The following is a 25,130-nucleotide window of genomic DNA, read 5'->3' as shown; positions in this document are numbered from 1 at the left end:
TTATTGATCCCAAACGGGCCCAAAATGCTGACTCTTTTCTCTTTCCAACACACCCATATTTCCCCAACTATTTGGGGAACAGAAAAAAAAACCCTTATAAATCCCCTTCCCCCATGACCTTGGTATGGAAAATAAAATGGTGCAAAAAAAGTTATAAAGACAAAAAAAAGAGCAGGCATTGATTGTTGGATATTTCCGTGTAGGAGAAAGCTCGGGTGGTTTTTTTCCATTACCCCAAGGTCAAAAAATGAATGCCAAGCAGATTCTTATTAAGCCATGGCTTGTTTTATCCTAGTTAACAGTTGGCTGGGTTCACACTGCATGCAACCTTCAACTGGGCCATGTGCTTTTCCCATAAAGGGAAATGTGGCCGAGGGAGGAAATCCCCACCCCTGCTGGGCAGAACCTTCTGTTTTTCCCCCACACGGGTGTGCCCAACCCAGCAGAAGTGATAGAAGCTGCTCCAAAGTCCACACGCGATTAGGTGTGTCAGGTTTTCTGCCAAGCACGTGGCTTCACCAATGCCGTTTTTTACAAGGACAGTGCAGGTGGGGGAGAGCCTGCCCTGGGTCCAGCTTGAGATCATCCATCTCTGCCGGCTATCCCGGGTGATATGCTTGCAGGGACGTGCACAGGGGCCATCGGCTTCCAGTTGTCCCAATGCATTCCAGTCCAGCCTTCTCACTCCTCCTGGCCTTTGGGGGAGAGGCGATCTCCAGTGTAACTTCCAGCGTACCTTCCAGCCCTGCAATTCTGTGTTCTATGTAGGAAGCAGTCGTGACCCTTCTCACGTCCCTCCACCTTTCCTGCAGCAGGCCTGGGTTAACCTTTTGGTTTTCCTTCTGCAGAGCAAGACAGTATTAGACCAGGGGTCCCCAAACTTGGCATCTTTAAAACTTGTGGACTTCAACTCCCAACTGGAGAATTCTGGGAGTTGAAGCCCACGATTCTTAAAAGTTGCCAAGTTTGGAGACCTCTGTATTAGACTGAGGTAGGTTGTGGGTCATCGTGTCGAGGAAAATCCAGGCAGCCCCATTAGGAGGATCTGTGGGGTGTGGAAGGCAGGAGTGCAAGTCCTGTGTTTTTTTTAAATAAACTTTATTGAATTTTATGACATTAAAAACATAAAAAATACATCATTCAATAACAGCTGTTTGTAGTGCTTATCATATAACAATCATTTGTGCAATATTTACAAATATTAATTTGTGCATAATTATGTTCTTATTCTATCTATATTCTATATTTAATAATTACTTATCCTTGATCCGTCTCCGATCTATCCAGCTATACCATTGTTCCCATATCTTATAAAATATGGAAGCTTCCCGTCTGTTTTAACTAACGCAGGTTTCAACGGGCGATGGCTGGTGACTTTTGCTGATCTGGAAAGCATTGCGGAACAAGCTTGAACGGGGTTGGACTAGAAGACCTTCGAGGTCCCTTCCAACCCTATCATTCTATGTTCCAATAATTAAACATTGATCCTCTGGATAGTACTTGGGAGGCCACCAACACATGCTAAACATGGGAAACTGAAAAAAATAGTGGAAAAACAGCTTCTGTCCTGAAGTGCTCAGCAGTTGAGCTCCTCATAGGTGCTTCGCCTCTCTGCTGTGTGAACCTACAACCGTGTCCCCTATGTGGGAATGTGTAAGCACTGTTGCTCTCCCCACCTGAGCACTGTGAAGCCCACCATGGTGCTCCCTCCAGATACAATGGCTCTCAACTCCCATTTCCTGGACTGTGGGGCAGCTACTCCGGCTATGAATCATGTGAGCTGTAGCCCAACGGGCCTGGAGACACTCAGTTTGGGGAAAGTGGTTGTTAGGAGACAAGCCTATTTGGAGACCTGGCCCCAAACATCCTTGCCTCTTGCACACCTGTTGGAATCCTCTCCTTCCTTCGCCTGTTCCAGAGCTCAGTGTCACCCAGCTGGCAGCTTGGCTGCAAATCTGGGCTTTTAGCCAAATCCCCAGCTGGGCTTATTTCTCTGGAAGAACCCTGAGAAACCCCGAACCCTCGGCACACTAGGTGCCAGTGGGATGCTTCATCCAATGGGGTGGCTTCTGTGGGGCAACCCCCCCCCCCGGCCTGGCTTCTGTGGGGCAGCCTTGTCTCATAGCCCAACAGCTGCCACCCTTCTTGAATCACAGGAGCCAAGGGGTCTGGGGGGAGGCCAGTCCCCGCCAAGGGCTTTTCTCGCCATGTTGTGGCACCACACTGACAGGAGCAAAAGTCTGTACATAAGTCAGGGCCGCACGGTTAAGGCTTGCCGTGAGCCATATAGTCAGTCTGCCTGGGAACCCTGTGTGGGGGAACAACAGAAGTGGCATTGCAAGCGCATGTCTTTATGTTTTAGAGTGATATGATTATGTAACCAGGCATGTTTCAAAACCTCCACTGTTGGAGCACTCAGTCAGCTTTGCTGGCTGAGGAATTCTGGGAGTTGAAGTCCACAAGTCTTAAAGTTGCCACAGTTGGAGACGTCTGGTATAGAGCAGGGTTGCGATTCCACCGGTGTTACTACCGGTTGGGTGACTACATTTTGTGCGTGTAAAAAAACCTTAAGCTGTGCCGCCCGGACAGCTGACAAGCGCTGCGCGCAGGTGCGCGGCATTTGAAAAGCCTCTTTTTTTTCCTGCTTTCTCAACCTCAGCTGTGCCGTGCAAAGCAGCGGAGGTTGAAAAAGTAGAAAATGAAGGTCAGGTAAGAGCCCAGGCAGATGGGTGGACCAAACAGCAGCAGATACAGAACCAGTTCAGTGTCTGCTGCTCTTCAGAGCTACCGGTTCTATAGAGCCGGGCAGAACCAGTAGCATCCCACCCCTGGTGTAGAGCTGGAGGGGACCTTGGAGGTCTTCTAGTCCACCCCCCCCCCCCTGCTCAAGCAGGAGACCTATACCATTTCAGACAAGGGACTGTCCAGTCTCTTCTTACAAACCTCCAGGGATGGAGAGGCCACGATTTCTGAAGGCAACTTCTGTTCCACTGGTTAACTGTCCTCCCTTGTTAGGGTTTCCTTTAAGATGGGTGGACCTCAAGTGCCAGAATTCCCCGGCCAGAAGGGGACCAACTCTCAAAATTCTCTAGCCAGCCTATGGACCAACTCCCAGAATCCCGTGCTGGCTGAGGAATTCTGGGAGTTGAAGTCCACAAGTCTTAAAGTTGCCAAGGTTGGAGACCTCTGTTTTAGAGGAATGGTGAAGGTTGTGCACACCAGAGAGGGATCTGGATGCAAAATGGAGGATTAGTCAGCCCGGAGGAAGATACAAACTCATCTCAGCAATTACTCGGGATAGGATTACGTTACTAGGCATGTTTCAAAAATCCACTGAGGATTTTTACACGCTCAATGTAGTTGAGCCACAAAATCCTGCAGGGGACTTCAAATAGGTAAAACTTCCCCTCCGCAGGGAAGAAGACAGGGCTGGAGATGGGATAGGCCTGTCTCCTTCTGGTGGAGGAGGCTGATGCTGTCAGGGATGATGTGAGGGATGATCCAACTTCAGGAGGGCACCAGGTTAGGGTTTGCCAAGGGTACAGTAGTCCTTGCCTTACAACAGTTCATGCTACTTTTGAAGTTACAACGGCCCTAAAAAAAAGTGACTTATGACCATTTTTCACCCTTAAGACCAATGCAGCATCCCCATGGTCATGTGATCCAAATTCTGACCACTGACTCATACTTATGACGGTTGCAGTGTCCCGGGGTCATATGATATGCTTCTGCGACCTTCTGACAAGCCAGGGTTCACTTAACAACCGTTGTTAGCAACAAGTACAGCAATTCACATCACAACGGTGGCAAAAAATGGTCGCAAATTGGGGCACAACTCACCTAGCAAATGTTTCACCTCGCAAGGGAAATGTTAGTCAGTAAACCGAGGACCACCTGAAGTTCTTTGCTGGCTTTTTTTTTTAAAAAAAGCTAAAACATCCAGGGAATTTCAAGGTGTTGATTTTTCACCTCCTGCCAGCAGTACAGGCGGTCCTTGACTTACGACGGCAGTTGAGCCCCAAATTTCTGTTGTTAAGGGTCTCCTTAACAACAGAAATTTGGCTCAACTGCCATCGTAAGTCAAGGACCGCCTGTACTGCTGGCAGGAGGTGAAAAATCAACACCTTGAAATTGCTTAGGTGAGCTTTGCCCCGTTTTACGACGTTTCCCGGCACCGTGGTTAAAGTGAATCAGCGCAGTTGAGAAGTCGGTAAGAGGCGAGCGTCTTTTCTGAGGCCGAAACTGGGGCAGAGTTCGGGGCAGGCAGGCAAGGCAGGCAGGCTGCCCGCTTGCTGGCGGGGTCGGAGCGGGGCCGGAGGCGGCCTTTGCCCGAAGCGCCTTCCCTCCCTCCCTCCCTCCTGGCACGGGCGGGCATGGCCAGCCAGCAGCTGCGTCAGACAAGCCGCCTCTGTCTCCCCGCCCGGCCCCGCGGCCAGAGCGCTACCCACCCCGCCAGGCCCGCCCGGTGCCAGTCGGAGGCTGCCTCGCCCGGCCTCCCCCTCCGCCAGCGCCGCCTCCTTTTCTCCGCCGCAGCCAATGGGGGCGGCGGCGGGGCGGGGGCAGCGGGGCTCCGGCTCCCCTTCCTCCTCCCTTGCGAGGCGCCGCCGGGCGGACGGGGGCTGCTCGCCTGGCTGGCTCTGGCTCTGGCTCTGGCTCGGCCCTGCTCGGCGCTCGGCGGCGGGCCGCATCATGCGTTAGTTAAGGCGCCCGGCCAGCGGGGCACTGCGGCCGCGCCAGGAGCGCGGCGGGCCGGCAAGATGAACTACCTGGTGAGTCTCCGCCGCGGAGGGAGGCCGAGCTGGGGGAACGGAGGGAGGCGGGCGGTGGGGGGGGAGGCAGCCCCGAGACCGCGAGGGAGCCGGGAAAAAAGCCGCCCGGGTCGCCGGAGAGAAGAGCGAGCGAGCTCGACCGCTCGCTCGTCCGGCCAGGCTGCCCCGTCCTCCCGCCTCACCTGAGGCTGCTGCCGGCCCTGCGGAAGCCGCGCGCGACGTTGGACGCCGGACTCTCCGGGGTTGGGGGGCGCGCTCCGCTGCTGTGGCGGCTTCTCTCCCCGGGCAAGTGCCGGCCGAGGGGAGGGCAAGGAGGAGGCCGGGCCTCGGACGGCGGCGGCGGCGAAGAAGAAGAAGAAGAAGCGACCCCGAGGCAGCCTTTGGCTCCCACCGGGGCTCCTCCTCGCCGGAGCTCTCCCGCGGGGAAAACGGTCCCGGGTCTGGAGCGAGCCCCTCTGCTTGGAAGGGCGCGCTCGGGGGCGGCGGGGGGAAGGTGTCCTCCGCTCCGGGAAAGTCTGGGGAGGGAAGGAAGGAAGCGAGCGGGGCAGCCGATCCTGATCGGGAGCTGCTCCTCCCGAGGCGGCTGGACGACGGGGAGAACGGGGCTGCCGCGCGGCCACGGCTGGCTGCTCCGGAGATTGGAGGGTGGGGGCTGCGGGCCTGGCTTGCGGAACGCTGAGTGGAGGGGGGGCTCTTGGGACCACCACCCCCACCGCCCAGTTGCTCCTCCGCGGGGTCAGATCTCGCCAGCAGAGAAGAAATCCGTGGATCCGCCAGACAAATCCCTTCTGGATCGGTTGCTGGGTCTGAACCGTAGGAGCGGGGGCACCTTATGTGGAAGCCTCCCCCTCAAACCGCCCCGGGTTGCAACTACACCTCCCTTTGCTGCAAGACTTTGCGGTCGCTTGCACCCCCGCTCCCATAACCTAGCGCTAAGTGTTGTATCTTATGATCCGTTTTTTTTCCCCCTATTTCTTCATTTATTTTTTTAATGATAAGAATACAACACGGTGTAGCTGTTCTGGCGCTAGAATTGTTATACATATATACATTTTACATTTTGTACAATTTTACTTCACCATTTGCAGTCCTCTTGTTTGATACATGGTTTACCCATTATTCCAATCCTCCTGGCTACTTAGGTTCAGACCTCGCCTTGTTCCATGCAACCACTGATAGAATTTATTCCATGTTTCATAGTATTCATATTCCACCCCCCTTGATTTTTTTAATTCTGGAGTTAACCTCTCTGATTCTTATCTTAGGATGGTTGACCAATGTATTTTATTTTTTCTTTTTATGCACACTGAGAGTATCTTGCACCAAACACCAAATTCCTTGTGTGTCCAGTCGCACTTGGCCAATAAAGAATTCTATTCTTCTATTCATTGGCCAAAGGAGGAAGAGGGGGGGCTTTTGTGGCCCGAATTCTGTTGGGGGGGTGGAGAAGGCTCTTAGTGATGTTAGCTAGCTAGACTCCCTTTCTCTCCCCCGCCCCCCCCCAAGTTTATCCTGAGGAAACATGCCAGGAATGTCTGGGTGTTCTCTCGGTGTGGCTGGAAATCGGAAGTTGTGGGAGCTTCATCCCTGGAGGCTTCCAAGAAGAGACTGGACTTCCCTCTGTCAGAAATGGTGTAGGGTCTTCTGCTTCGGTGGGGCTGGGGGTGCGGGTTGGACTAGATGACCTCCAAGGTCCCCTCCAATTCTAGAATTCTGGGATTCATCGCTATATGCTTAGGATGGCGACATGCTTCCAGTTTCGAGAAAACCCTTGGGATGTTGCAGGAGCTCCCATCACTGGAGGCTTTCAAGAAGAGACTAGACTTCCCTCTGTTAGAAATGGTGTAAGGGTCTCCTGCTTGGGTGGGTGGGGGGCTGGGCTAGATGACCTCCAAGGTCCCTTCCAACTCTGCGAATCTGAAATGTTTGCGCATTTCAAGCCAGCCAGAAAAATGCTTAGTTCGGGTTTCCTGCGGGAGCCGCGGTTGTGCCGGGAGAAGCCCTCGGCTTTTGAAGGGCTCTGCCGGGATTTATAAGGCCGGCTTCATTGACTCCACAGCCGGAGCCCGGAAACCTAACAAAAACTTCATCCTGGCGTAGTGGGTGATTCATCGGCTTGGCTTGTAGGTTCCTTCGCCTTACGTCTTACGCAGTGTAACGCAATCTGGTTTTGGAATTTACTTATTTGGGGGCAGTGTACAAGTTGCTGAATAACATTTCCTAGCCTGGAGTCCGTGGAGGATGGGAGGAATTTCTTTCTTTCTGCCTCTTCACAAGTGTGTGTGTGTGTGTGTGTGTGCGTGCGTGCATTTTTTTTCCTCTGGTCTACTAGAACAACCTCCAACCTTGGCCACTTTAAGACTTGTGGATTTCAACTCCCAGAATTCCTCAGCCAGCAGGACTGTTGTAACTCAAGGACTCCCAGTACAAGAATTAAACTGCACCAGAAACAATTTAATAATCCTTGGCAGAAGAGGGACCATTGAGTGGATTAAAATATAAATATAATCGTATGCATAGTTGAAGCTGCTGATATTTACTTTATGTTTGATTGTTTCCTCTTTGATTCGAAGCTCCCTAGAGCAGGGGTCTCCAGCCTTGGCCACTTTAAGACTTGTGGACTTCAACTCCCAGAATTCCTCAGCCAGCAGGACTGTTGTAACTCAAGGACTCCCAGCACAAGAATTAAACTGCACCAGAAACAATTTAATAATCCTTGGCAGAAGAGGGACCATTGAGTGGATTAAAATATAAATATAATCGTATGCATAGTTGAAGCTGCTGATATTTACTTTATGTTTGATTGTTTCCTCTTTGATTCGAAGCTCCCTAGAGCAGGGGTCTCCAACCTTGGCCACTTTAAGACTTGTGGACTTCAACTCCCAGAATTCAGCATGAATCGCTTGCTTGAGTCTGCACAAGCTGTAATGGTGTGCTGGCCTTAGTGTGACGGTTTTTTTTTTCTTTTTGGCTGGGCCGCATCTGTTTGGGGCTGGATATGATTGGAGAAGTTAAAAGGCAGAGGGAAAGCAAAGCTGCGATCCCTGCAAACACATTTAAATAGGAGGTTTGGGGGCACAGGGGATCTCCGAGGTGATTTGACCCTGGACAAAGCCAGCTTGCCGAGTTGCAAATGCCCCTTTTCCTGGCTGCTCCCCTGCAAAATGTGCCATAGGAGCGGTTAGCACAAACCCTTGGCTTCATTTCCCTATAGGGCTCAGGAGTGAATGAATGGCCCCAAAACCTGATGTTCAGTTTTTAAGTTATCTCTTCAAAATGCAGAATAAGAGAACTGGAAGGGACCTTGGGAGGTCATATAGTCCAACCCCCCCCACCCCGACGTAAGCAGGATACCCAATACCATTTCGGACAAATGGCTGTCCGGTGTCTTCTTAAAAACTTCCAGTGTTGGAGCATTCACAACTTCTGAAGATAAGCTGTTACATTGGTTAATTGTTCTCACTGTTAAGAAATTTCTCCTGAGTTGCTTCTCTCCTTGATTAGTTTTCATCCGTTGTTTCTTGTCCTGCCTTTTGGTGCTTTAGAGAATAGCTGGTCTCCCTCTTCTTCATGACAACCCCTGAGATATTGGAACATTGCTATCAGGTCACCCCCTAGTCCTTCTTTTCATTTCTTTTCAGTTTACCATACCCTAGTTTTTAATGTGGTGAAAAAGGACATAGTTAAACTCGCCGAGTGCTTTTTTCAAATGGCATTTTATTAAAATCAACTCCCGACTGAAATTCAGCCGGGTTTTGCTGCTTTCTCTTTTTCGAACTCTGCTCCCTTTTTTTTTTTTTCCAAATCTTATATGTTTCAAGGCCGAGCAGGGTCATGGCGCTGGAAACTGTGTTCTCACCTCTTTCAGCCGGCCAGTCCTGATAGGAGAAATTGAACACATGTGAGAGCCAATGGGACCTTGAAGGAAAAGTCAGCCGTGTTTTATGCTCCAGCACTTTGTGCTGACATCAGAGATGCTTGCAATATTTTCTAAATGCATCAGGGGTAACTCCTGTTCATGTGAGTTATGGAAATTGGCCGGAAGCCGCTCCAGAGGAGAGTTGCAATCCCAGCACTGGGCTAAAGTCCCTGGATTTCCACTGGAATAAAATGTAAACTGTTTTCCGTTCCCTAGTACAATGTTTCCCAGCTTCAACAAGTTTAAGCTGTGTGGACCTCAGTTCCCAGAATTCCCCAGCTAGCCATACACTGCTGACTGGGGAATTCTGGGAGTTGGAAGACTGCACATTTTAAAATGGCTCAAGCTGGGAAACACTGCTAAGCTGCAGAGGTCATCATAGAAAGCATGCTGGCTGGCTTGGGGATTCTTGGGGAGTCCACACATCTTAATATTGCTCAGGCTGGGAACCCATGCGCTTCGAAGCTAGAGAGGAAGAACCCCACCAGATCCATTCTGAAGCCAGCCCTCCTGCGTTTCCGATAGCCTGCTCGATTGCTTTGTGGATCCCTGCCTTATTAGCTGCACGATCCACGGGCCAGGCTATTTGCAGAAAGAAACGAGCCCTCCGATTTGTGTGTTTGAACAACGCTGCCTGCGCCAGGGCTTGGCGTCTGTTGGGCATGTTTACCTCTCTTCTCTTGTGCCAGTTGCTGGCCACGGCCAGAATTAAGCCCTCGGAAATCCACTGCTGGTCATTTGATCTGCCGCGCTCGGAGCTGTGGTGCCGGCAGGGATGAAAACGGTGAGCCTTTAATTGGGAAAGACGTCTGACGGAATCAAACCCCTCGCCAAGAGACGGCTGGCTATTTTCTCTGCTTGTCTCCTGAGGCTGGTGACGATAATATGGAAAATCCACCGGCCTGCCCTTAGTTGGGAAAGAGAAGGGAAGGAATTTGGTGTTCCTCCTGTACAGGTGGCCCTCGACTTATAGCCATTTGTTTAGCGACCCTTCAGAGTTACAGCAGAAGTGAAAATAGAGACTCATGACTGGTCCTCACACTTATAATCATCGCAGCGTCTTCACGATTACGTGGTCAGAATTTGGACACTTGGCAACCAACCCATATTTACAATTGTTGCATTTAGACTTACTTTATGGTCATTTGGAAAGTACACTAATGGGCATACATTAAATTGAAATTTTGTTGCATTACAGCTCTCCTATATATTTGTCATGAATATGACAAATAAACAAACAAATAAATAAATACAATATTATGCACAAACCCACATCATTCATATGTATATATATGTAGATGTAGATGCGTATCTGTGTGTGTGTGTGTGTGTGAAATATGCATCATCACAAAATCTCCAGAACAGTAAAGCCTGCAAACTTGAAATTTGGCCTGTATGTTCCTCTTGGCTTCTAGGGGCTCACTAAGGAAGGATTTTTTGAAATGACCATCAGAGCATTAGTATTTCCTATATTATTATTATTATTATTATTATTATCATTATTATTATTATTATTATTATTAACACACTCTGACGCTAATAAGTTCTACTCCCCCTCCCCACCTGGAGAGAAATCTGTCCCAAATGCAAAACACAAGCAGAGGAGAGGAGGTTCCGTTTCAGTTTCACAGCACCAAGCAGCTTTAGTACAGAACAGTTGAGCTAAGACACGCCCAGGCTCCTTGCTGTCTCCTCGCTCACACCACAAATACTGCTTCAGTTTCCAAACAGCCCTCAACTCTCTCACACACTGACAGGACGCTAGCCAGATGAATACCGGTGGAATATTATGAATACCAGTAGGCAGAGCCAGAATTCCCACCCCCCTTATTTTCCTTCCTTAAAAGCTAAGTTCGACCGCATAGTTTTGTAGCGAAGCACGGGTATCCAGCTGATATATTATATGACACAAAGAAGCAACGCAATCTAGTTTGGATCTACACGGCGAGCAAAAAGGAATCTTGAGAGTTTCCAAAAACTCTTCACCTTCGCAGCCAATCCAGGTGCTGCCATCTTTGGGGGGGAAGTGGGAACATAATTGCCATTTGTGAATAAAAGTCAGTGGGCAAAGCCAGATTTGCTTAATGACCGTGTGATTCACTTAACGTCTGCAGTGATTTGCTTAAGAAAACGTGGCAAGAAAGGCCTTAAAATTTGGTGTGGCTCATTTAACAACCATCTTGCTTCGCGACGGAAATGCTGGTCTCAGTTGTAGTCACAGGTCGAGGGCTACCTGTAGTGCAGTCCTTTCCTTTTTGATATACAGGTAATCCTCTACTTACAGCAGCTCATTTAATGACCGTTCAAGGTTGCAACGGCCCTGAAAAAAGGGACTTGTGTGTTTTTCACACTTACGACCACTGCAGCATCGCTGTGGTCATGTGATCAGAATTCATATGCTTGGCAACTGACTCACATTTATGACAGTTGCTGTGTCCCAGAGTCATGTGATCCCCTTTTGCGACCAGATTCACTTAACAACCATGGTACTAACTTAACAACTGCATTGATTCTCTTAACAACGTTGGCAAGAAAGGTCGTAAAACGGGGCCAAACTCGCTTAACAATTTTCTCACTTAGCAACATAAGGATCAATTGTGTAACTTCGAAAGGTGACTCAATGAAGTGTTGTAACTCAAGGACTACCAATTACAGGGATTAAACTGCACCAGAAACAATTTAATAATCCTTGGCAGAAGAGGGACCATCGAGTGGGTTAAAATATAAATATAATCTTATGTATATTTGAAGCTGCTGATATGTACTTACGTTTGATTGTTTCCTCTTTGATTTTAAGGCTCCCTAGAGCAGGGGTGTCCAACCTTGGCAACTTTAAGATTTGTGGACTTCCACTCCCAGAATCCCTCAGCCAGCATCCTGGGAGTGACAGTCCACAAGCTTTTCTGGCTCAGGAATTCTGGGAGCGGGAGTCCACAAGCTTTACTGGCTGAGGAATTCTGGGAGCGGAAGTCCACAAGCTTTGCTGGCTGAGGAATTCTGGGAGCGGAAGTCCACAAGCTTTGCTGCTGAGGCTGGGAGCGGAGCTTGTGGGAAATTACAAGCTTTGCTGCTGAGGAATTCTGGGAGCGGAAGTCCACAAGCTTTGCTGGCTGAGGAATTCTGGGAGTTGAAGTCCACAAGTCTTAAAGTTGACAAGCTTGGAGACCTCTGCCCCAGAATGTTGCTTCTGACCCCCAAAATAGTATTTCCGTGTGAATCTTGGGGCCCGCTCAGTCTTTCCTCTCTCCAGCCATGTTCCAGTCCAAAGCCAGCCGTCTTAAATGAAAGGATTACAAAGCCTTAACCTAAGATTATTTGTCACAAGGAATTTCCCAGGTTTGCTGCCTCCCGACTTTTCCATTCTCACCCTCTATGAGTTCAAAACTCCCTGAGAGAATGAGGCTAACGAAATCCTGACAACGTGAGCTTTTAAAGCCAAAATATCTTTCTGTAATTGACTGCCAGCTTTGTGGTCTGGGGAACCTGGGGGCAATTATACGGCAGGCCACGTCAAGCTGAAAAGCCGTTGTAAAATGCCAGGATGTCCACTCCATATTTGGACAGGAGAGGACAAAGTCAAGTTATGTTTTAGCAAAATGCAGGGCTGCAGAAATCAAGAGAGCTGAACCATAGATCCTTTGGTCTCTTGTTCCTGCTTTCTAGGGGCTGGCTGGAGTTAGGCAGTTCGGTTCTGGTAGCCTTTGTTTATTTACAATTTGATTTCATCTAACGCAGGGAGTGTAATTCCTTCTCATGTATTTTAATCATTTTTAATGCATGGGAAGGAATTACTGTTTCTGTAAAATAGGGAGAAATATTTCTTTCAAATGGAGTAAGTTTTGGAGGTCCCCTGTAATAATGTCCAAAATTTAAAAGATTTGCATACTCTTTTGCTGAAAGTTTGGAGGGGAAGTCAACTTTGCTGCCTTAATGGGCTGGATCGGTCTAATCCACTGTTTTTCAAAGTTGGCAGCTTTAAGATGTGGGAAATCAACGCCCAGAATTCCCCATGCTGGCTGAGGAATTCTGGGAGTTTACATCTACACATTTTAAAGTTGATGAGTTTGGAAAACTATCTAGTTAAGGGTCTCCAAACTTTAAGACTTGCGGACTTCAGCTCCTAGAATTCCTCAGCCAGTGTGGGGAATTCTGGAGCTGAAGTCCATAAGTCTTAAAGTTGCCAAGTTTGGGGATCCCTGGTCTAGTAGAATATAGAATAGAATGTAGAACAGGGGGCTTCAAACTTGACAGCTGTAAGACTTATGGACTTCAACTCCCAGAATTCCTTCTCCAGTCATGTTAGCTCAGGAATTCTGGGAGTTGAAGTCCACAAGTCTTAAACTTGCCAAGTTTGAAGATCCTTGATATAGAATAACAGAGTTGGAAGGGACCTTGGAGGTCGTCTAGTCCAACCCCCTGCTTAGGCAGAAAACCCCATACCATTTCAGACAAATGGTTATCCAATCTCTTTTTTTAAAAAACTTCCAGTGTTGGAGCCTTTACAACTTCTGGAGGCAAATTGTTCCACTGGTTAATTATTCTCACTGTCAGGAAATTTCTCCTTAGTTCTAGGTTGCTTCCCTCCTTGATTAGTTTTCATCCATTGTCTGTGCAGAGATTTTCAGTCATCCAAGTTTTCTTTCCATCCCTTGCTTCTTGTCCTGCCTTTTGGTGCTTTGGAGAATGGCTTGACTCCCTCTTCTTTGTGGCGACCCCTGAGATATTGAAACACTGCTCTCATGTCACCCCTAGTCCTTTTCTTGATTAAAATCAGATTTAATGACCGTCTTGCTTAGTGATGGAAGCCCGAGGTCCAACTGTGGTCCCAAGCGGAGGATTACCTTATGTATCTCCATATCTTGAAGGTCAGAGGGGGAGTAACCAAAGGTTGGTTTTCTCCTCTGAATTATTTGGCCAAACCTCTCTCTCTCTCTCGTCAGATGATTAGAGTCAGGCATTGGAGGAAAGTTTCACTCGTCTTCTGGATTCATACAAGACAGTTAACAAGGCTCTTTAAGTCCTGGTGTTGGCACCTACCCAGCATGCTGAGCTTGGCTGGTTCTTTTGTGTTTGGTTAGCCCAAGATTTAATATAATGTACCTAACCTTGAAAGAAATTTATCACAGTAAACAGATTCAGTTTGTGGTGTAAAAGCAACCAGTTGTTTTCTCTATAGGAAGGTTGAGTGCCAATGCAAGGAAGACTGGATTTAAAGAAAGGAGAAAAAATCATAGCCTTCTCCAGAAATCTCTGCTTTTGTTGTCATTGCAAAGGAATCTATGCGAGAAGTATTAATGTTGGGAAGTAGACCAAAGCTGGTATCTGAGCAGATTCAAAATTCACATACCCAGTAAACTTGGAGACACAATTAAATATCCATGCCTAGGCTTACAAAGTTGTGGTTTCTATTTCAGACAGGGATTCTGGATTCGGTTGCGCTCCAGCAGTGGAGGAGCCTGCAGGTAAAGGAGTCTCAAACTTGAAGGTGACGGCTGCAATTCTAGAATCAAATGCCCTAAAAAGGAGGCAGGACTTCCATTCCAAATTGTGGCCTCCAATTTTGATTTGTTTGATATACACGCACACAATTTTTTGGGATGCATGCCCTGTGGAGACCCCAAGTAACTGAAAAGAAATTTAGATCAGACAAAAGAAAGCAGATCTTTGAGGCGGCATAAAGTCATCTACTACACAAGACTTTCTACAAAGATTACTTGTTTGGGAGGCTCTCAGAAAGCTTGGCTTCATCGATGGAGGGTAGTTGGTGGAGGCTGGTGGCCTTGAGACCCTCCCATTTTAGTTCAAAATTGGGGCTAGCATGCCTTCAAATGTCTCTCACAAGGGAAGAATGGGAGGAGAGAAGGGCCCCGTTTCCTGATGTGAACCATGGAAGTCCATGAATGATGAAGAGAGCTCTTGGCTAGACCTAAGAAAGCCGTCATGCTCCTGGTGGAGACTGACTCTGGGGGAGAGGAGGAACAGCCAACAGGGAGTGGAGGTGTGGCTCTGGAGGTTGTGGAGGAAACTGGGGAAGGGCTCAAGCCGGCTGGGCAGTCAGAGGAAGACCCAGGCCCATCCCCTCTTCATCCTAGGACACGCAGGGAGGAGAGGATAAGGGAGAGACGTGGTCTACTCGAGAGGAGAGGGCCTTGATCCTCTTCATGGGCTGCAGCTGTGACAACTGAATAAGGGGACGGATATGCGTAGGGGCGAACGCTGGAAACAAAGCGTGGAAATATCTCTAGTTTATGGTTCCTCTCTGAGTTTGGTGTCCTTCCCAGTGTGTGTTCTGATATCTGTGGACGTCCTCCAGCCCTTACCTTGCCTGGTTTGTGTTGTTTTCCCCCCCCTTTCTTCTTGTAACTGTTTGTGGGGGAGTTTTTTGTCTTCCGTCAAGAATATTCGGAGCTTGGAAGCAAAGAGACGGAATAAAAGGGGCTTCATCTGTTTTCTGTGACTGTGTTTGTTGTGATGATCCCGCCTTGGGTCATCACAAAAGCTCTTCTGTCCCAGTCGATGGTGTCTGGTACAACCAACCATGGTGAGGAAAAAAATGACAGCGTAAGCATTACAACACCAAGACCCAACCCATAGCTTGAATCTGACCCTGTACCTCAGCATCGTTCTCATGGGTTGGGTTGCAATGTCGCAACACCCACTGAGTGATTTGCCTCCTCCTGGGAAATTCTCTGCCCCGGTTTGACGCTTCTTGTCATTCCTGGGCCTCTTAGGAGATTTTGGCTAATGCGGGATCTCACTGCAGATTATTCCGACAGGGACGTCTGACAAGGAGAGTGAGATAAAATACTTGCCCGTTGTGTAACATGATTGCATGTTGGAGTGGCACGTTTTTTCTTGCAGTTCTTCCTGGGCTGCGTCTAATTTCCCCCCCGCGGCACTTAAGGGAGATGGGGGGGGGAATGCGCCTCCCCAAGGTTTTCTTTCATTTTTTATTTACAAGGCCTTTGTCCAGGAAGCATGATCTCCTTTGCCTAAACTACCTAAAGCTGTGATTGATGGGGGGAAGGGATGGACTTCTGGTTCCCAAACTCAACCTTTATTCACGGCTCCTCGATTTTGGGACTTTGGAAGAAGTGCAGCAAAGAGCAACAAAGACGATGAACACAAACAAAACATAGGAAGAACGGTTGCAGGAACTGGGCTTGGCCAGTCTAGATAAAATAAGGACTAGGGGGGGCATGATAGCAGTGTTCCAGTATTTGAGGGGCTGCCCCAAAGAAGAGGGAGTCAAGCTATTCTCCAAAGCACCAGCGGGAAGAAACAATGGATGGAAACTAACCAATGAGGGAAGCAACCTGGGAATAAGGAAGAATTTCCTGACAGTGAGAACAATTAACCAATGGAACTACTTGCCTCCAGAAATTGTGGGTGTTTTATCACTGGAGGATTTAAAGAAGAGACTGGACAGCCACTTGTCTGAAATGGTAGAGGTTCTCCTGCTGAAGCAGGGGGCTGGACTAGAAGACCTCGAAGGTTCCTTCCAGCTCCATTCTATTCTATGCTTGCGATTTGGAGCAGCTGGGTTACAGTCAGGGTTCCAGGGCAGACTTTTGTTGGGTGAGAGCAGTTTGGGGTGACCAACTTGAGACCAACAATGACGTAAACAGCCCCCCAATCCAGAAACTGCCAAAGAGCCATCAGAAAACAGCCCAGTGTAATACAGCAGTAGTCCAGTATTTCAGGGGCTGCCAGAAAGAGGAGGGGGCCAACTTATTTTCCAAAGCACCAGGAGGCAAGAGAAGAAGCAATAGACGGAAATTAATCAAAGAGAGAAGCAACTTGGAGTTGAGGAGAAATTTCCTAAAAGTCGGAGCCGTTAACCAGGCATGCCTTCAGACGTTGTAGGTGCTTCATCACGGGAGGCTTTTAAGGAGAGAGTGGACAGTCACCTGTCTCGAATTGAGTAGGGTCTCCCACTTGAACAGGGGGTTGGACTAGATGAACTCCAAGGTCCCTTCCACCTCTGTTCTGATTGATTGATTGGAATCAGAATTGGAAGGGCGATCCAGGTTAAAGCATCCTGGGGAGATGGTAGCCCAGTTTGGGCTTGAACTCATCCAATGCACGGACGGCCATGACCATTCTGGGTCCCTGGTGCCCCTGTCAAATGATGCTTCCTGTAGGGAAGGAGGGTTTTTCTAGGAGGTGGGTAGGTAGGAGAAACACCTGCCGTTTTTCACCCCAGCAACAATCAGGCGTGAAAACATCATGGCTGTCAAAGATCCAAACAAGTCTTGACAAGAACGAGAGCTGGAGATGCTGTTTATGGGTTGGGTTGTCACCGGCAATGCTGGTCCGAGATACTCTACTGCAGAGATGGCTCCAACCCGGTGGACTGGGGGGCTTCTTGTCCCTTGGAGTGGTTTTGCTGTTGTACGAAGGGTCTTTGTAGGAACCCCAGGCGTGATGCGTCTCGGGGTGTCCATTCCGCGTGTTCCTTTCTTTGGAAAACGGCTTCCTTAATGGGGCTGCCTTAAAAGCCTGCCTAGAAAGAGGCATCACGAAGGACCTCTTTTTCTAGTGGCTTTGACTAGCTTTTAACCCAGTTTTCTCTGTCCAACATTTTTAAACACCCTGTGCTTTAATGTGCCTTGAAGCCCATGGGAAGGGCAGCGTAGAAAGGAATAGATTAAATCAGTACTGTTGTGGACAACCAGTGGAGCTGGCAGCAGATTCGGACAGTGAGGAGGTTGGGGAGGAATATGGGCCAGTCCTGGAGTCTGGGGAAGGCTCTGATGAGGGCTCTGCATCAGAGGCAGAGATGGGGCCAGGGCCTTCTAACAGTTATCAGCTGCCTTCGGAATCGGAGATCAGCAAGACAGAAGAACAGCTGGAGCCTGTTCCCAATGTGCGCATGCACAGAGCTGCCAGATGAAGGGAACGGCTAAGGAACAAGGGTCGACTCGGGAGTAAGGGCTCAGGTGGATGGTGAATGGCCCCTCCCATAGGGAATAAAGAGGAGTGAAAGGGAAGTGGGGTTTTGCAGGAGACAGTTAGTTCAATTCATTAGGATGAAGATCCGTTCCTGACTTCTTGCCGAGTAACTGCTGCTACAGTGTGGCGTTTGGAAGATACCGGCCTGGTAACTCTCCCAGCTTGATAAAGGTCTGTGGTGGTGAAATCTCCTTAAAGACTGTTCGCCGGGACTTTGCTGGAGAGGAATTCCCTTTAACCGAAATAAAAGGGGTTTGATCGGGATGAGGAGACAGCTTCATGATCTTGGGAAGCCTGGGTCAGAACAAGCACTGTGAAAAATCCTTCTGTCCTTGGAGAAAGTTGGAGGTCCAACCTAAGTCAACTGTGTGTGGTTGAGTTCAGTGGACAGTTGCGCTGCTCAGTTGGTTGGAATGGAGCATCAAACTCACCAAAGAGCCAGTTCGCAAAACCAGGCCCACCTGCTTGCCTTCCTCCTCTCCGGCTCTTCCCCTCTTAAGAAGGCAGGTGTGTGCTGTCTTGGGCAATATTTGTAGCTTGCAGGCACAGGCTGGGTGAGGAATGGCTGTGGGAGCCAGAGACTCATGCCTGGACATGCTGCGGAGAAGCAAGACCGTCCTGGTGTCTCCAAAGGTCCTTGCTTGGAAGCGGGCAGCGTACCTCTGCTCGGGGTGCCTTGAAGGCCTTTGGAGGCAGCTGGAACAGAATGGAATGGAAGTCAGAATAGAATAGAATAGAATAGAATAGAATAGAATAGAATAGAATAGAATAGAATAGAATAGAATAGAATAGAAAAATGGAATGTAGAATAGAATAGAATTTAGAGTAGAGTAGAGTAGAGTAGAGTAAAGTAGAGTAGAGTAGAGTAGAGTAGAGTAGAACAGAACAGAACAGAACAGAACAGAACAGAACAGAACAGAATAGAATAGAATAGAATAGAATAGAATACTTTATTGGCCAAGTGTGATTGGACACACAAAGAATTTGTCTTGGTGTAAATACTCTCAGTATAACTAAAGAAAAGGTACATTCGTCAAGAGTCAAGAATTATAAGGTTCAACACTTAATGATAGTCATAGGGTACAATCAACAATAAAATCATACTAGGAACAGTCAATATAAATCGTAAGGATACAAGCGACAAAGTTACAGTCATACAGTCACAAGTGGGAGAGGATGGGTGATAAGGATTGATGAGAAAATTAATAATAACAGTAGTGGAGACTTTGTAATAGTTGAACAGTGTTGAGGGAATTATTTGTTTAGCAGAGTGATGGTTTTCGGGGAAAAACTGTCCTTGTGTCTAGTTGTTCTGATGTGTAGTGCTCTGTAGCATCGTTTTAAGGGAAGGAGTTGAAACAGTTTATGTCCAGGATGTGAGGGACCTGTAGATATTTTCACAGCCCTCTTTTTGACTCCTGCAGTATACAGGTCCTCAACTGAAGGCAGGTGGGTAGTAATTGTTTCTTCTGCAGTCCTAATTATCCTCTGGAGTCTGTGTCTGTCCTGTTGGGTTGCAGAACCAAACCAGACAGTTACAGAGGTGCAGATGACAGACTCAATCATTCCTCCGTAGAACTGGATCAGCAGCTCCTTTTGGGCACTTTGAGCTTCCTGAGTTGGTGCAGAAAGAACATTCCTTGTTGTGCTTTTTTGAGGATGTTTTTGATGTTAGGTGTCCATTTTAGGTCATGTGATATAGTAGAACCTAGAAATTGGAAGGTCTCTACTGTTGATACTGTGTTGTCTAGCATTGTAAGAGGTGGTAGTATGGGAGGGTCCTTGGAGGTCTTCTAGTCCAACCCCTGCTCAAGCAGGAGAACCCATAACATTCCAGATAAGTGACTGTCCAGTTACTTTTTTAAAACTTCCAGTGATGGAGTGCTCACCATTTCTGAAGGCAAGGTGTTCAATGGGTTGATTGCTCTCACTGTTAGGAAATTTCCCTTTCATTCCAGGTTTCCACCCATTGTTTCTTGCCCTGCCCTCAGGTGCTTAGAGAATAATTTGACCCCCTCTTCTTTGTGGCAGCCTCCTCAAATCCTGGAATATGGCCGTCATGTCACCAGTATGCTGGGTTGATAATCCAGAGTCGCCCAACCTGGTGTCCGCAGCTCCCAGAATTCCCAGCCAGTTGGCCTGAGGCCACTGGATAGCTGGAGAATTCTGGGACTTGCAGGCCAGCACAACTGGGAGATGTCAGATGTGGGAAGGCCGAGATGGCTTATCGGGTGTTAATCACAGGTAGTCCCTGACTTACAACAATTTGTTTAGTGACTGTTCGAAGTTACCACGGCATCGAAAAAAGGGACCTATATAACACTTTTTCCACACTTATGGCCATTGCAGCATCCCCATGGTCACGTGATCAAAATTCGGACGCTTGGCAACTGACTCATACTTACGACGGTTGCAGTGTCCTGGGGGGGGTCATTGGATCCCCTTTTGAGACCGCAAAGTCAATGGGGAAGCACGATTCACTTAACAATCATATTACTCACTTAATGGTGGCAAGAAAGCTGGTAAAATGAGGCAAATGTGATGACCCAGAGTGTAACGCAAATGTAACAAAATCCGAAACATAGATAAATGTCCTTTATTGCCTCCAACTTGGCCCCAATGTTCAATAATTCTAAGTTGGAGATAAAACTTATTCAAAAATAGTCTTCAAAAGAAAGCAATACAGTCCGAACTTAATGATAGAGGTGAAATAAAAAACCAAAACAAACTACAATGAAGGAAATTCCACAGTGGACCAGGATAAGTAATTACTAGCTTCAAGGAGATAACAAGGCACAGTCTGTTGGAAGGACGCCAACCAAGATAACTTCAGCCCAAAATAACACACGCTTTACTTCTGGCAACGCTGTCTTGTAATCGTCTCTCTTATATACTAGTCTCCCCAGTTGCAACTAATGAGGGGGATCATGGCCGCTTCCTCTCTCGTAAGCCAAGTTGTTTCCTCTTCCGTTCCTCCCTGCGTGCCCTAGGATGGAGGGGGGGATGGGCCTGGTTCTTCCTCTGACTGCCCAGCTGGCCTCTGCCCTTCCCCAGCCTCCTCCACAACCTCCGGAGCCACACCTCCACTCCCTGTCAGCTGTTCCTCCTCTCCCTCAGAGTCCGACTCTAACAAGGGCATGACAGCAAAATTCACTTAACAACTGTATTGCTTGGCAACGGAAATGTTGGGCACGACTGTGGTCAGAAGTCGAGGAGTACCTGTTTCCAAAAAGCTTTGCTCAGTGATGTTGTACTCAGCTGGGAAGGAGCTCCTGGATCAAATTAGGCTTCATTTATGGAAGGAGAATGGGCATCCATCAGGGCATGTCATTTCCAAGCATCCTCTGTGGTGCATAAAAGGTTTCCCCCAGATGAAAGTTGGAAGAAGGTAGCCCTTTAACTTTTAATGAGTGCCTTTTATTTTATTTTTTATTGAACGTGGCTATCAATTGTCTTAATGTGCCTTAATTATTCGATTGTTGTTTCTCTTGGAGGCAGCCATATTAAGATCCTTTGGCGCAAGACATGTCATCTAAACAGGGTGCAATAAATTAATAAATACTTTTGGATATTATCATTACTATTGTTGTTTGGACCGGTGGCAGGCATGCTGCTGCGATGCTCATATCTCATTTCTTGCAGCTACCTGTGGGAAACAGCCGGTATTTCGCCTGCTTTTCACCACCACCCCCCAAATGTATTGAGCACCGATTCTTATAACAACCCTCAGACAGCATGACCAAAAAGCTGACAAGATTATAGAACTTGTAGTCTTAAGACATCTGGGCTAAGGAAGCATATTAAGATCCTGTGCATTTCCCTCCTGCCTCTTCTCCATGCTTCACCAGTGAGATTCTCCCACAGGTTTCTCATTCTGTGGGACATTAAAAGGGCAGGAATCACTTCTTACTGTCAGCTTCTCAAATAAATTGAGCCCCTTATTTATTTATTTATTTATTTATTTTTGTGGGGGGCAGGTTCTCCCCAGGCCTTTTAATTATCTTTGTGTTACTTTGCTATTGCATATTCATTCATTCTGTGGTTTATGAGACAAAGGTTGGCACTTTCTGTCAAAAATAGGCAATAAATAATGCCTTGTGAAGGAAAGACAGATGAGGGCATATGAGTACTTGAGTCAGAAATTTAAGAGGATTTCTCTTGGACCATTGTCAGCAGATTTGTGCGTGCGTGTGTGTCAAATTTATCTTGGCTGGCTTGGCAGTTCTTCTGGCGAAGGAGGCCTTTAGACATGGATCTGCCACACATCCATCATAGGACTCATCTGGCACATGCAGAAGTTTAGAGAAGGCCAACTCAGCGCAAGAAAGCAGAGACGAGGAGAATGTGTTCTCAAAACAGGAAGAATTTCCCTTCCCACATGGCTCCTCCTCCTCTTCTTTCTCCTTCTCCTCCTCCTCCTTCTTCTCCTCTTCCTTCTCCTCCTCCTCCTCCCTTTTCCTCTCCTCCCCCTCCCCCTGGCTTTGAGTAGCTGTCTCAGGTCTCATGGGCTTATTGCTTTAGAGCGTGTGGGAAGGCCAGTCTCTCTCAGGCTCAATTTCTGGATTATGAGAGAATTCCAAGCTGGTGGAATGAGTCCTCTGTGTTGTGATGTTTCTTGGATCAGTGTTATGTTCCCCATCTGGATCCAAGATTCCAGCTGCCGGCCTTCCTTGCTAAATGATTCTCACAAACTTGCATGCCTTGCTAGATAGTTGTGGTGCAAAAAAAAGAAAGAAAGAAAGAAAGCCAAGCCCATTGGTGCTTTCTTGGAAGGAAATTCTCTATCCCTAGACATCCATACAGTTTGCTGGATTGGTGCCTGAAGTCCTGGGAAATAAAATGGACAGGACAGTTCCCTTTGTTGGAGAATAAAAACCAAGTGACCTTTAATGGAGCCAGGAGAGAGAATTCGTTGAGAACATTTCCTTATTGGATTTTGATTTATTTTATTTTAATTTTACCATCGCTTTGCTTGCTTCCTGAAGGGCAATTTTGAAATTACGACAATTGCATAATGTGAAATTATGACATTATGACAATGGATAAATTAGACAAACTAATGGAAATTAATCAAGCAGAGATCCAACCTAGAATTAAGGAGAAATTTCCTGACACCAAGAACAATCAGGGGAACATCTTGCCTCCAGAAGGCATCAGTGGAGGTTTTCAAGAAGAGATTGGGCAGTCATTTGACCTAGATGACATAAGATCTCCTGCTTTGAGGAGGGTGGGGGGGTTGGACTAGAAGACCTCCAAGGTCCCTTCCACCTTATGATTCTGTTTTTGTGTTTCCTGTGTTTCTCTGAAGGGCCAGAACCAAAGAGTTGTTGCTTGTTATATTTTTATTTTTGGCTCTTCGGTTGTTGATAATATTCATGAACTCTGCAGCAAAAAGATGGATTCTTTGCGGAGTAAAACGCCTGGTCAGAGAGCAGCTCAGCTGTTTTGGGAAAAGAGGAATAATATGCCAAATGCTGCCGTGTCAAAGCGCTACTCATTTTTGCCTCGGAGCAGAGTCAGCAGTTACGTGGGGAGAGCATGCGGATGCGCCCATGAATTAACTGATGCAAAAACAAACACTGATTTTTGGGAGCGGAGCACACAGCGTGGCTGCAATGTGTTATGCAGAGCCGGCCTACTTTTTTTAGGGAGGAAATAGTGTAGGTAGTGGGAAATGTTTGGTGGTTTAACATCCAGTCTGGAGATGAGGCTGGAGGAGACCTGTGGGCTGAGCTGCTTGTTAGCAATAGCCCTTAGACTTATGTACCACTTCATAATGCTTTCCAGCCCTCTCTAAGCGGTTTACAGAGTCAGCCTGTTGCCCTCAACAATTTTGGGTCCTCTTTTACCCACCTCAGAAGGAGGGAAGGCTGAGTCAACCTTGAGCCAGTGAGAATCGATCTCAGGGCAGTGGGCAGAGTTAGCCTGCAATGCTGCATTCTAACCACTGTGCATCATGGATGGATGGAGGGAGGGAGGGAGGGAAGGGCAATAGCAATAGACTTATATACCGCTTCACAGTACTTTTACAGCTCTCTCTAAGCAGTTTACAGTCAGCCTCCTGCCCACACCAACAATCTGGGTCCTCATTTTACCCACCTCGGAAGTACGGAAGGCTGAGTCAACCTTGAGGCAGTCAGAATCAAACTCCTGGCTGTGGGCAGAATCGGACTGCAATATTGCATTCTAACAGGAAGGAAGGAAGGAAGGAAGGAAGGAAGATGATGGCTCACTTAACAACCAGAGTGACTTGCTTAATGACTGAAGTGGAAGTGAGGTCACATGTTATTGCGGTCATATGCTTAGTGACCGCAGCACTTAGCAAGAGAGTTACCAGTCACAATTGCAGCCGCTAACCGAGGATTACCCATATCCCATTTTTTATTCCAAGCCATATCACAGCAAATATAGCAATAGCACTTAGACCTCTATACCGCTTCACGGTGCTTTCCAGCCCTCTCTAAGCAGTTTACAAAGTCAGCCTCTTACGCCCAACAATCTGGGTCCTTGTTTTGCCCTCCTCAGAAGGACAGAAGGCTGAGTCAACCTTGAGCCTGGTGAGAGTAGCCTGCAGAACTACACCTGCAGAACTACTGCGCCACCGTGACTCGTTTGATGCCCAAAATATTGGGGTTTAGTCCCTGCCCTTGTTGAAGTAAACTGTTGGGTTTCAGAAAGACCTGGAGTTTTTTTTTTTTTTTTCACATTTTAGCAAACTCATAAATACAGGTAGTCCTTGCAGGAAAGGAGGACAGAGGTAGAAATTCATAATTGAAATAATACAGTAGTCCTACACTTACAACCATTCGTGTAGTGACTGTTCAAAGCTATAAATGCTCTGAAAAAAAAGGGATTTTAGAAGCATTTCTTAAACTTGCAACCTTTGTAACCTCCCCATGGTCACATGATTAAAATTCAGGTGCTTGGCAACCGGCTCATATATATGACGGTTGCAGTGTCCTGGGAAGATTCACTTAACAACCGTGTTACTAACTTAACAACTGCAGTGATTCATTCACTCAGCAACTAGGGCAAGAAAGGTTGTAAAATGGAGCAAAACTCACTTAACAAATGTCTCACTTAACAACATAAATTTGGGGCTCAATTATGACTGTAAGTCGAGGACTACCCGTATTTGAAATACAACAAGAGGTTGATACCAATGGAGAGAAACTAGAAGTTATGGCAGATGTTGCTCCCTGGCTCCAAATAATCCCTGAGTCCATGCTAAGCCTTTTAAAGATGGATCTGAAACTGGGCTGCAAGACCCAAATGAGCGCTAGATGGCAGCAAAGAGACACAGTGAATAACCTTGGCTGCCATCTAATGGCGGTTTAGGATTCTGTAATCCTGGTTTTTGAAAGATTTTTTTAAAAAGTACATTAGTAGATATTTAAAAACACCGCTCAGAAAAAGAGATAGAAAAAAAGAGAGAGAAAAAAGAAATTAGAAACTAGATTTTTCAGCTATATAAAATCAATGCAAAT

The 25,130-nt window shown here is 47.4% G+C and overlaps 1 protein-coding gene across 2 annotated transcripts in view; it reads left to right on the top strand.

Annotated features, from left to right (window-relative positions):
- The first annotated feature begins 4,460 nt into the window (after nt 1-4,460).
- The window catches only part of BCAR1 (BCAR1 scaffold protein, Cas family member), a 55,938-nt gene continuing 35,268 nt past the window's right edge, over nt 4,461-25,130 (top strand). Inside the window, exon 1 of one of the 2 annotated variants that reach the window (XM_087940432.1) lies at nt 4,461-4,769. In XM_087940432.1, the coding sequence (XP_087796558.1) occupies nt 4,758-4,769 (12 nt within the window). In that variant the 5' untranslated portion in view covers nt 4,461-4,757. The remainder of the gene's footprint in view (nt 4,770-25,130) is intronic. The other variant, XM_087940433.1, reaches the window with a different exon arrangement.

The sequence above is a fragment of the Pseudonaja textilis genome, chromosome 11 (assembly GCF_049901715.1).
Source record: "Pseudonaja textilis isolate UNSWEBS1 chromosome 11, rPseTex1.2, whole genome shotgun sequence".
Lineage (NCBI taxonomy): Eukaryota > Metazoa > Chordata > Lepidosauria > Squamata > Elapidae > Pseudonaja > Pseudonaja textilis.
The sequence above is the reverse complement of the archived record's forward strand: the minus strand, read 5'-3'. Positions and strand labels throughout refer to the sequence as shown.